This window comes from Mustelus asterias, chromosome 9 (genome assembly GCF_964213995.1).
Source record: "Mustelus asterias chromosome 9, sMusAst1.hap1.1, whole genome shotgun sequence".
Taxonomy (NCBI): Eukaryota; Metazoa; Chordata; class Chondrichthyes; order Carcharhiniformes; family Triakidae; genus Mustelus; species Mustelus asterias.
Genome location: NC_135809.1, coordinates 91,492,981 through 91,505,125, shown reverse-complemented (window position 1 = coordinate 91,505,125; position 12,145 = coordinate 91,492,981). Strand labels below are relative to the sequence as shown.

Here is a 12,145-nt window from a genome sequence, read left to right as displayed (position 1 = left end):
GGTTATAGGTAGGCCTAAAAAGGTAGGGATATGTTCGGCACACCTTGTGGGGCCGAAGGGCCTGTTTTGTGCTGTAGTTTTTCTATGTTTCTATCATAAAATAGTACATCTTCTGATTTGTTCTGAGAAATATTCTCTCCCCTTTCTGGCAGTCCTCAAAAATCTATCCAGCACTGTCAGGCCTTCAATTTGCTCTGAAATGTTATATGGTTTCTCTCATATTACCAGAAATGAACTCTGCTCCAACCTCCAACAAGTTCCCCTTCATAGTCCTGTTAAATCCAAGGAATTCTCCTCTGGATGCTCCAATGGTCATTATTTGGTCTTTCTCCAATCCCCCTGCAGGTGTTGCAAAACTACTGGATGCTACTCCAATAATGCCACATGCCAGACTTTCCTCCTACTTGCTACCAAATGCTAGGTGATGAGTGATTTGGTTGCACTACTCAAAGATATTAATACACGAAAACAGCTTTAGAGAAGAGTAGTCAGAATTATTCCAGCTTTCAAGGAATTAAGTTAAGCAAGTCTCAAATGACTTGCTTTCTTCTTACATGATAAACACAATTGAAAGGGACATGACACAGGCCTTTAAAATTATACAGATATGCAAATAAGGAAGCATGGAAGGTTAAGAAATATTTAAATACACCGTTATGGATGTTGTTGATTTTTGGAAAAGAGCCAGCTGGTAGTTCTTAGGGCTAGAGCTACACTTATGGACTCACTACTGTAAGAATAATAGCTTGATGCTGATGGACTCCTCAGTTACTTCAGTAGTATTGTTGCAGAGGAAAATTAATCTTGTGAAAAGAAATTCCAAGCTGTGAAATACAATTGTTGCAGCTGCTAATTTTATTTGTTTACAGATTTTCTTCCATGTTGGAATGCAAAGAATTTTACAAAGTATTGATCTCCATTCTAAGATAAAGATACTGAAAGTTGATCAAAATATTCAGAAGCCGAATTGTAATTTATCATATATGTCAATAATCTTTGATTTGTTCAGTGTAGAGGTTAGTTGCAGTCAATAATCCTGTGGTTTATACCTTTGAAAAAGGTTGCTGTGAGAGATCATGGCTGGGGAACTTCAGACGATAACAGTGATGGCAGGTTGTCAAGTGCACCAATCTCTGAAACAAATAATGTTCAGTCATATTAAGTTCGGCACATGAAACAAAATTTTATAAGCATAGCAAAGAGAACACACAATGCAATCAAAGCCGTTTTACTTGTAGTTTCCACTTCGTGTGCTAATTGTAAAACAAGTGACAGTACTCTTCTGGGACCATTGTATCTCTATTTATAGTTTAAATAGCAGCCAAGATCCCACTGAAAAGAGCAATCTCCAGAAAAATGTTTACATTTCTCTACCCCACATGACATTCATGCACAATTCTAAGGTGCTGTGAGATTGCCCCCAAAATTCACAAGGAGAATTGTTAGGGAAAACAAAGATAGTTTTAAGGGGTTTATGTTTGTATCGGTAAACAAACAAGATTTTGTTTTAAGTGGGTTTAATTTAAGGTTTCTTCTTAAGGAAGAAAAAAAAACTTAGTTAGATTCATGCTTGTTTGTATGTGTGCGGGTTGGTTTCAATTCCAACTGTGATTCTATTGTGCTTAGAGATGGCCACAACGTGAAGAATAAATGGGCCAGCAGAAGTATGCAGGCATTGCTTAGCAAATGGAGGCTCTTTTAAGGGTAGAAAAGGTTTTAAGTTTTCATTTTAGCTGGATATATTGCAGTTGGAGACAGGAGAGTGGGGAGTGAACATCTCTCAACTCTGCCAGGAGAAGGATGCAGGCTTCCCAAGGTAAATTTGCAGTCCAGATAGTCGGGGAATTCGGACAGAAATAATGTCTTAAGACAAATGAAGTGAACAGAGACAAAAGATATTGTTCAGAAGATTTCAAGGAAGAGTAAATAAAGTGTTCTGAGTTAAAGAGACAATTGCAGCAACCAGATTTAAAGTGGGATAGTACCACTGTGCAACCATGGCACCCTTAACAGACTAGGAATTGAGCATTAAAAAGCAATTATGAACAGTTTGTACAACAGTCAAGACAAAGAAATCACGAAGAGGTTGGTTCAAATTCTGGACTGGATTTGCTGTTAAAAGTAGAGTGGAAGCTTTGTTTAAAAGTGTCATTTTGAAATCCCGGATTGGATTTTGGAATGCAAATTGCTCAGGGAAAGCATAATTATGAGAGAATGGGTGGGATTTTACGGCCTTGCTTGACCCAAGGCCAGAAAATCCTGCCCGAGGTCAATGAACCTTCCCATTATCTGCTTCTTGCCCACTCCCAATGCCATCAACTCTAGTAGATATTTGGTTACCTATTGTGGGTGGGATTGTGGTCGGTGCAGACTCGATGGGCCAAATGGCCTCCTTCTGCACTGTAGGGTTTCTATGATTTCTATGATTTCTATTGTGTAATCCAACACCATTCTTTTTTATATATAAAAACAAGATAGCCATTGTCTATCTCCCTTCAATTATTAAGGTTATCTGCAATTACCTTACTTATGTAATATCTAATAAAATTTCAATGCTATTACTGAACCTTAACATTCATTAATTGCCAAACTTGCCTATGTTCTTTGGACTCCAAATGCTTCCTGACCCGCCAGTCAGCTTTTTCCCTCAACTTCTGTTACATGCTTACACATGTACTCATTGAATATTATTTATTTACAAGAACTCAAAATAGGTATGAATAGTTAATAGGAACCTATTAAATATGATTAACTGAAAACTGTTTTAAATAGTTTGTATACTAATGATAATCTGTAAATACCTATCAGGTGAACTAGACCAGATTTTAAAAAAGCAAATCAGGAATAAAATGGTTTGTGTTGCTGGTGTATCATATTTTATGATGTGGAGATGCCAGCGTTGGACTGGGGTGGGCACAGTAAGAAGTCTCACAATACCAGTTTAAAGTCCAACAGGTTTATTTGGTAGCACAAACCTTCGGAGCGCTGTTTCTTCATCAGGCGAGTCACCGGATGAAGGAGCAGCGCTCTGAAAGCTCATGCTGTTGGACTTTAACCTGGTGTTGTGAGACTTCTTACTGTATCATATTTTAGTAATAGGTACTATTGATAGTAATAGAGCAGGAGGGGGAGACCATGAGCATGTACCACTATTCAATTATATCATGGCTGATCAGAAATAATTAATTCCATCTACCTGCCTTGGCTCCTTGTATCCTTGACATAGCAAGTGTGTTTTCAATATCAAATATTCTTACCTTTTAGGTGCAAGTACGTAAGAAATTCAATGGCTATTCGAGCAGCACTTTCATCAGCAAGGGTTTGCAGCAAGTTATCTAGAAAATGCACATTAAAGTTCATATTTAGTCTAGAAATGTTTTATTTCCCTTTTTCATATAGCAAATGCACAGAATATAAATTGCAAAACATGATCACAACCATTACATTGTGAGAAACAGATGCAATGTAGACAAACTCCACTCATTAAACATTGTATTTTAGAAAGGACAACATTGTTGTACAGTCAATTAATCACTCCAATCATTCCTACAATACTGAATTAGCAAATTGTTCAGACACTTTAACCAATCTCGAACATGCTATGTGCAGCCCTTTTCAATGATTTGTGAACAAATTATTCTGTTTGTTTGAGAAATCATCCAATGCAAACATTTTGTGGATGTGTTGATAGTAATTTATTTGTTCCTATTTGTTCCATCACTTCCATTCACATGGAATGCAAAACTGATAATTTGGATCAGTTCTATTTTGCTCCATAATTCAGGGAGAAATATATTATTAAAATAGTGGAATAACTTCTATTACCGTGTTTAATTTCATCTTCAAGTTGAAGTTCACGTTTGCCAGCAAGGCCATTCTTTTCATTTAAGGATCGGTGATTGTCCACAGCATCTATGAGGAAGACAATTACCAAATGTAACATTGAGATTTTCTCTTCATCTGCAACACAAACTGGTCAACACAACTACAGAAATCTAAACATCTTGGCTATTAAATTTTCCCAGAGAATTAGTGCTTTTGAATAAGCACATAAAATATATTTAATATTGTGAATGGCTCAAAATCTATCCAGCAAGTATATTTTGTATTATAGAATCATAAAATGATTACTGGAATGTGCAAGGAGTTTTTTGTCCAAGTTTTTCTGCTCTTATTTTAAGGCAGTGAATCATGCTGGAATGTGTTCCTTAAAGCACTTGTCCAAGTGCCCATTTTAAGTGGTTGAATATAGGTAATGCATTTTGGTAGGTTATTCAATTATGGAGGCCAAGCTCAGATATCGATCAATGTACAATTTCCAGCAGGAGTCTGGATAGCAACCTGTAGCAAGAATCCTAGCTGTTTTGTCCATTCTCTAATCCAGCAGTACCGAGCTAACTTTCAAATTAATTCTGAACACACAAGCAGTACATATTTTGGGAGGTGAGATTCTGTGACAGTTTGGCAATTGGCATGTCAACTAATTTGACTAAAGACTGAAAAAATAGTAAATCATAACATATGATCAACTCACATGATCACAATGATGTACGAAAATAATTTGTTTGTAAACTGTAATGAAATATTTATCATTTAATAACAAATCTTCCACCCATCACATGTTTAATATTTTGTTCCGTCCTCCCCTCATCTCAATACTTCTTTAAAGCCCATCACATCTAACTTTTTCCCCAGTCTGAAAGGTCATTGACCTAAATATTTTTTTTCCCTCCGCAGATGCTGTCTGACTTTCATTATTTTCTGTTTATCTTGGATGTTCAACATTTGCAATATTTTGTTTTGTTTTTCCTGACTTTTTCAGACAGCCATTAATGATTCCAACAGTATAACTACTATAACACTCTTATTAAAATCATAAATCCAGCTGCCTCAACAGCTGTTAGATATGCTGTTAAGAATGGAACTGAGCTATATAAAGGAGCAAACACCCAGGTTAAATCTAATGTTTGTACTGAATGAGATGATATCAGCCAGGATAGATGTGATCATTACAATTACTTTGGTCATGGAGCTAGAATAAAGTTTGAGGTATCCACGTCTGATTATTACTTAGTGCTTCCTGCTGGAAAGCACACAAATATGAATGTTGCGGAGGCAGTGGGGTTGTCACTGGTAGAACTATTTTTCATCATAAACAATAACATTCATAAGAGATAATAGTCTTATAAAAAGACAGCAATAAAAAGAAAGAATTGAGATATCTCAGATTTTTTTTCCAGGCAGGATCCCATTAAAAACCTCCCCTGCCCCCTGATACTACATCCAGACATAATTGGAGAACTGTTTTTTTTAGTTATACTGTCTCAGGATGTGCGTATGACTTAGAATGCTGACATTTATTGCCTACTCCTCATTGCCTTGGAGAAGGTGGTGGGTCATTTGCTTAAACCACAGCTGATCAACCAAGTGATAAAAGATGCTCTCATATTGCCATTAAATAGAGTGTACCACAAATTGAAATACTGATGAGATATTTAATTGACAGGAGGTATTACAATTTAGGAATAGGGATAAAGGATTGACATTTCTCAAACAGATATCACAAATTCAAAACATTTACCATTTGCACAAAGTATACTCACGTGGTCCTAGTAAGTACCCTGCACTGTTTAATGTCCAGCCCCTTTTTTCTTTTGCCTGCTGAAAAAATATCTCAATATTACCTTTCATACAACATGCAATGTACCAGAATAATAGTCACCAAATCTATTTCTATTTCAAAGCAAAACAAAAAGCAGGCATTGTAAGCAGGAAAGTTTCAAGCATTTCAGTTAACCTTTTGCAACGGATGTATATAATGCAGGGCACGCTCAGGACCAAACCACAATGTTTTGATGATGCACTATTCATCACAGAGTTGAAACTCAAGTTTGCTGGAACTCATTTATAATGAGGAACAAATTAAAGAATTCAGTCAGCCACATAAAAATGTTTTATTTATAAAATTGAGGACTGAAATAATTTCCAAATCTAATTTTGAATAAGAGAAAAGAATGGTTGGTGAGGAACTGTGGAGCATCTAGCAAGTTGCAATGTAAAATCCAAGTTGACACCATTTGGAAAGATGTGGCTCCAAATAAATAGATATATCAGCAGATATATGTTTCTATGATAAATGATGTATACAAAAAGAAAAGTTCACATTTGAAAAGTTACTGCAGGTTAACTAGTGCCCATAAAACTGCACCCCAGCAAGAGTCCTTACCTACCTGTTTTGTGTTAATCCTAATTTTAGTGTGCTGTTCTGAGCAGCTGAAACTGATGGGGTGCAATCATGTCATGGTTTACAGTTGTACTGTTAAACTCTAACCTGAGTGTAGAAATGCTAACCTGAGTGCAAAAACCGCTGCAACTTTCCTGGCAATGAGAAGGTGACCACTATTTTTTTTTAAACTTCCCTTATCAGTCCAGGAGGAGCAGGCGTGTTTTTCCAGGTCACACGTGGAAAGTTTAGATCACCCCTGATCTGGAATTGATCTCTTCCCTCACACCACTCACTCCCAAATGCTCATGATTTTCTTTCCGATTAATCCTTTCCTGTCCTAGATGGATATTCTCCTGTTGCCCAAAATTCCACTCATATAAATTGGCCAGCGGTCACTGTCACTTTTTGGGCAGACGGCGACTTAAGCCTATGGGAGTTAAGTTGCAGACTCACAATGCCACACGCATTTAGTGCTCAAATCCCTACCCAAATCCTTCTCTCCGTTAATTTTCCCTTATTTGATGATTGTATACATACTCCGCCCAAAGGCAGGTCTTGGCTCATCGCCTGCTGATTTCTTCGTCCTGAGCTGTACTCTTGGCAGTTTTTTTTTGTCGGTTTCCTTCCAGTTCAAGGACAGGCTGAGGAGGCACATCCCAAGTGTACCTCAGCCGGATTAGAAATCTAACTGCTGGTATTATTCTGAACCATGCATTAGCCATCTAGCTAAGAATTAAACAAGTAAGATATCAAATGCAAACATTTCATAGTAACATTCATTGTATAGTACAGCCATATACCCTATATTTATAGTTACAATACTCAAACGTCAGAAATAAATACACAAAATCAATAGCATTAAAAAGGGATAAATTAACATTTTGAATTGTGACATCTTAACACTAATAAAAGGTTGTTTTCAGCAAAGGTCCTTAATCAGACTCTTCAGAATCTTTTGAATACTAACCTTTATCTTAGAAGTTAAGAAATCTGCCAAGCGTTTGAAACATTGCTTTGGCATCACATTGTCAATATTACAGTAGTTTTGCGTGAGGTTATACTGTGTGACAGGTTTCTTTGTGTTTTTTAAGACAATCCTCAAATTCTAAGGAAAAGGGCTCTAAATGGGTAGCGCTAGGTACAAAATAACAGACATAATCGCCGAATTAAACGAGATAATAAAGCATTTAAAAGAAAATGTAGAAACTTCAAGAACTCACCGAGAGGACTAACCCAAAAGACTGGGAAACGGCGACACACAACACTAGAGACAGACCCAAGATACTGGCAAAGCGAGGCATCTGAAAGTGGGGGGGAGGAAGAAAAATAGAATTCGTAAACACCAGCTCAGAGAAAGAGAAAAAATCATTTCGAAGATAATAAATTTAACATAAAATTATTTATCTGACCATGGTTATCTTACCCTGTTTTCCTCGTGGAGTGTTTTCTTCTGAATTCGATTGTTTGATGTATTTAAGTGATCGAAGCCCCGAGAGTTGCTGAATTAACACGTTTGCCTCCTGACTGGAGCAATAGCTGCCATAACACAGAAGTTGTTGCAAAGACGGAGCAGACTGAGCACTTTTATATCAGCAGTCGACCGCACCACCAATCTCCCTCCCGCGTCACGAGCTCTATTTTCTCTGTATGTCACCCCCATTAGAACCAAAATTGCACCAATTAAATTAAATATACTTTTAGGTAATTTGGCTGCAGATAGACACGAAGCAGATAATTACATTTGACGAATGCGCTGTCCAAAGGCTGGCTGCCCAAAGAGTAAAATGCCTGGTGTACACTAGATTTGCCATCTCGCACTTCTAATCACACACTTTTGTATCTACAGGCACACATATTTAGAAAATATTTTCTATCCTCTTCAGAACTTTATTTTATATTTGTCGTGCGTGACAGGAATAGTTCCTAAATTTTACTAAAACGTTAACACCCCTTTTTCAGAAATAGATATTAAAAATATTTATTTTCTCCTACACATGGCGAGTGAACCGGTATTACAGATCAAAAGATCTGTGATTTCAATACGTTTAACCTTGAGTATAGATTGGATTTAAGAGCACTTTATTTCCTGACGTTGGTCGTTCCAGAGCTGAAGTACAAACCAACACCTTAAACTGATCATAATTTCGGCTTCAAATCAAGGTTTACAGACTTCAGAAACATATTTTGACTCGTTCATGAGATTAAGCATTTGTAAATTATTAAACGACTTATGTACAGACTGCAGATTCAGTTCCCGCGAAACATCTATTGAGGAATATCGAGCAGAGGTATTCATCATACATTTTTACATAGAAGTGGGGGGTGGGGGGGGGGGGCGGGTGATGGGGTGCCTGGAACTCGCTGCTGGGGAGGTAGTAGAAGAAGATACGATAGTGATTTTTAAGGGGCGTCTTGACAAATACATTAATAGGATGGGAATAAAAAGAACAAAGAAAATTACAGCACAGGAACAGGCCCTTCAGCCCTCCAAGCCTGCACCGACCATGCTGTCCAACTTAACTAAAACCTCCTACTCTTCCAGGGACCATATCCCCCTATTCCATCTCATTCATGTACTTGTCAAGACGCCCCTTAAAAGTCACAACCGTATCCGCTTCCACTACCTCCCCCGGCAATGAGTTCCAGGCACCCACCACTCTCTGTGTAAAACATCTGCCTCGTAGGTCCCGGTAAGGGTAAGGGGGTTTATCATAGAATCATAGAAACCCTACAGTGCAGAAGGAGGCCATTCGGCCCATCGAGTCTGCACCGACCACAATCCCACCCAGGCCCTACCCCCACATATTTCTACCCACTAATCCCTCTAAACTACGCATCTCAGGACTCTAAGGGGCAATTTTTAACCTGGCCAATCAACCTAACCCGCACATCTTTGGACTGTGGGAGGAAACCGGAGCACCCGGAGGAAACCCACGCAGACACGAGGAGAATGTGCAAACTCCACACAGACAGTGACCCGAGCCGGGAATTGAACCCAGGACCCTGGAGCTGTGAAGCAGCAGTGCTAACCACTGTGCTACCGTGTCAGTCAGGCAGCTTGGTCGGTGCAGGCTTGGAGGGCCGAAGGGCCTGTTCCTGTGCTGTAATTTTCTTTGTTCTTAATCTACAGTGCGGAAGGAGGCCCGTGGAGCCTGCACCTACAACAATCCAACCCATTTCCTCTCTCCATAACCCCACATATTTACTCTCCTTGTCCCCCTGACACTAAGGGGCAATTTATCATGACTAATCAACCTAACCTGCATATTTTTGGATGAGCCAATCTTGGGGATTAAAAACTGGCAGATTTTAGGTGGAAAGGAATGGAGGGGGGCGGAGGGGGGGATGAACTTTGAAGTTCTGGGGAAATAGAAAGTACTGACGCAAAGAATCTTGGTTTCAACATAGTAGGCATGTGATGGTGTGTTTACTCCGAGAGTCCACGTTGCTGTGACAACATACACGTTGCAGTCTGTGGCTATGGACAGTGATGGTAGAAGCTCTAGCTTTCTTCCCATCACATATCTGATCAGGGATCTCTCCCGTTCTTACTACCTGCCTGCCATTGGCATGTGTTGAAGTAATTCGCAGGTTGATATCAACTTGTTTGGCTGCATTATGAAATGGCTCACACCCCACAGCTTCTAACTCAGAGGTAGAATTCTATCCATTGCCCCACAGACTATCCTCTAGATTCATAGCGATGTGCGATTTATGAAGTTCAAAACAATGACTCTAAATAATTCTTTGTTACAGTAAAAGCCTGTTTATTATAGTATTTCAGTCCTCAGAATGCCTCCAAGCCCTGCACATCTAATCAGTTGTTTTTTTTGAATGGTATCATGTCAAAGCAAAGTATCATGCAATTTGTGTACAGCAAGGTTCCAAAATCAGCAAAAGAGAAACATGATTTTGGCTAAGTACACTGGGAGAACACTATTCGGGGACAGCGGGCAAAAACATGCGCATCGTGACGATAATTTAAAGAGGAGACATATAGAGAGAATTGCAGAGAATCGTGGAGTGAAATAGAAACAGAAAATTCGAGAGACGGGTAAGTCTGAGTGTTTCCAGATCAGACCGTATCTGTGGAAGGAAACGTTCTAAGTCCCTGTTGTCTGCAATATTTTGCTTTTGAACGAAGAGAACTGGTACACATGGGCCGGGGGGACAGAATGAAATAAAATACAACTATAGAAAAAAAGGGAGAATGGCGCAAAAACCCAAAGCGAGCCAGAAGACAGCTGCAGATATGGAGGAGAGAGGAGGACAGCAAGGCGACAGAGAGGCGTGAGGAGGATCCGCGAGGAAAATCCGCGAGGAAAATCACATGTGATGTTCGAGATCACGTGACAGGGAGACCAGGGCGCGTTGGGGTGCCCGAGCCGCATGCGCAGTTCTGTTCCTCGTTCAAACGTGTTTGGCGTTCGGAGCGCGTGCGGCTTGGCGAACTGCCGGACGGGGAGTCCATACCAAGGGGAAAATCATGGGCGCGCTGCTCAACGTAACGACGGGCCTGCCGTGGCACGCCGTTGGTGAAGGCGACGACCTGGTCAACATAACCAGTTCGGACTTGGGAGCATTTGAGAGCAACACATTGAAGATGAACGTACGTTTCAAAAGAACCGCCTTCAACGTCGTCGGTGAAGACCTTCCGAACGTCATTCTCTTCATCTTTGGAAGCTTTCTGTTCGGAGGTAAAGTCATGGCAGTCATGAGAATGGGGAGGACTCTGTTGTGAACCGGAGGCAGGTGTCAGGCTGATTCAAAGAGCCCCCACTGGTGAGGGTAGAAGTGTTTGTGACAGAGATGGATGGTATCCAACGGCTTCAGGGTTTAACTGGAAGAAATTGTGACTCATTTAAGACTGGATGTCACACAAACAAGTGTTTGTGAAAACAATGAACTAGGTAGATCTAAGTGTCATCAATGAACATTTGAAACCTGATGCCGTGTCTTTAGATGATGTTGAAGGGTAGTACAGAGTATGGGGCCAAGCTGAGATCTTTGTGGCCTTCGTAGGATCAGTGATCCATTGATGGAGATAGAAACATAGAAAACTACAGTGCAAAACAGGCCCTTCGGCCCCACAAGTTGTGTCGAACATATCCCTACCTTTTAGGCCTACCTATAACCCTCCATCCTATTAAGTCCCATGTACTCATCCAGGAGTCTCTTAAAAGACCCTATTGAGTTTGCCTCCACCACCACTGATGGCAGCCGATTCCACTCGCCCACCACCCTCTGTGCGAAAAACTTCCCCCTAACATTTCCCCTGTACCCACACCCCAGCACCTTAAACCTGTGTCCTCTCGTAGCAGCCATTTCCATCCTGGGAAAAAGCCTCTGAGAGTCCACCCGATCTATGCCTCTCAACATCTTATACACCTCTATTAGGTCTCCTCTCATCCTACGTCTCTCCAAGGAGAAAAGACCGAGCTCCCTCAGCCTATCCTCATAAGGCATGCCACTCAATCCAGGCAACATCCTTGTAAATCTCCTCTGCACCCTTTCAATCTTTTCCACATCCTTCCTGTAATGAGGCGACCAGAACTGAGCACAGTACTCCAAGTGGGGTCTGACGAGGGTCTTATATAGCTGCATCATTATCCCCGGACTCCTGAACTCAATCCCTCGATTGATAAAGGGCAGCACACCATACGCCTTCTTAACCACCTCCTCCACCTGCGGGGCCGATTTTAGAGTCCTATGGACCCAGACCCCAAGGTCCTTCTGATCCTCTACAGTACTAAGAGTCTTTCCCTTTATATTGTACTCCTTCATCCCATTTGACCTGCCAATATGGACCACTACGCATTTATCTGGGTTGAAATCCATCTGCCACTTCTCCGCCCAGTCTTGCAACCTATCAATGTCCCTCTGTAACTTCTGATATCCCTCCAGACTATCCACAACCCC

General features: G+C 40.4%; 1 protein-coding gene across 2 annotated transcripts; it reads right to left on the bottom strand.

Annotated features, from left to right (window-relative positions):
- Positions 1-961: 961 nt before the first annotated feature.
- On the bottom strand, positions 962-7,777 carry gal (galanin/GMAP prepropeptide). Of its 2 annotated transcripts, none has more exons than XM_078221254.1 (6): positions 7,650-7,777; positions 7,447-7,527; positions 5,604-5,661; positions 3,826-3,912; positions 3,258-3,335; positions 962-1,133 (listed from the first exon to the last, which is right to left on the bottom strand). In XM_078221254.1, exons 2-6 carry the CDS (start codon positions 7,525-7,527, stop codon positions 1,075-1,077), a joined length of 363 nt encoding a protein of 120 aa, XP_078077380.1. In that variant the 5' UTR covers positions 7,650-7,777; the 3' UTR covers positions 962-1,074. The 2 variants fall into 2 exon arrangements, with proteins under 2 accessions (XP_078077380.1, XP_078077381.1); XM_078221255.1 differs by having other exon boundaries at positions 5,604-5,658.
- Between the last annotated feature and the right edge of the window lie 4,368 nt (positions 7,778-12,145).

Bases quoted from the DNA above. Each gene is read 5' to 3' on its own strand.
- gal (XM_078221254.1), bottom strand. From the start codon at position 7,527: ATGCCTCGCTTTGCCAGTATCTTGGGTCTGTCTCTAGTGTTGTGTGTC. The intron at 3,336-3,825 runs GTAATAGAAGTT...TGCATTTTCTAG, and splicing joins TGAAGATGAAATTAAACACG to ATAACTTGCTGCAAACCCTT. The intron at 1,134-3,257 runs GTAAGAATATTT...TATTTGTTTCAG, and splicing joins TACGTACTTGCACCTAAAAG to AGATTGGTGCACTTGACAAC.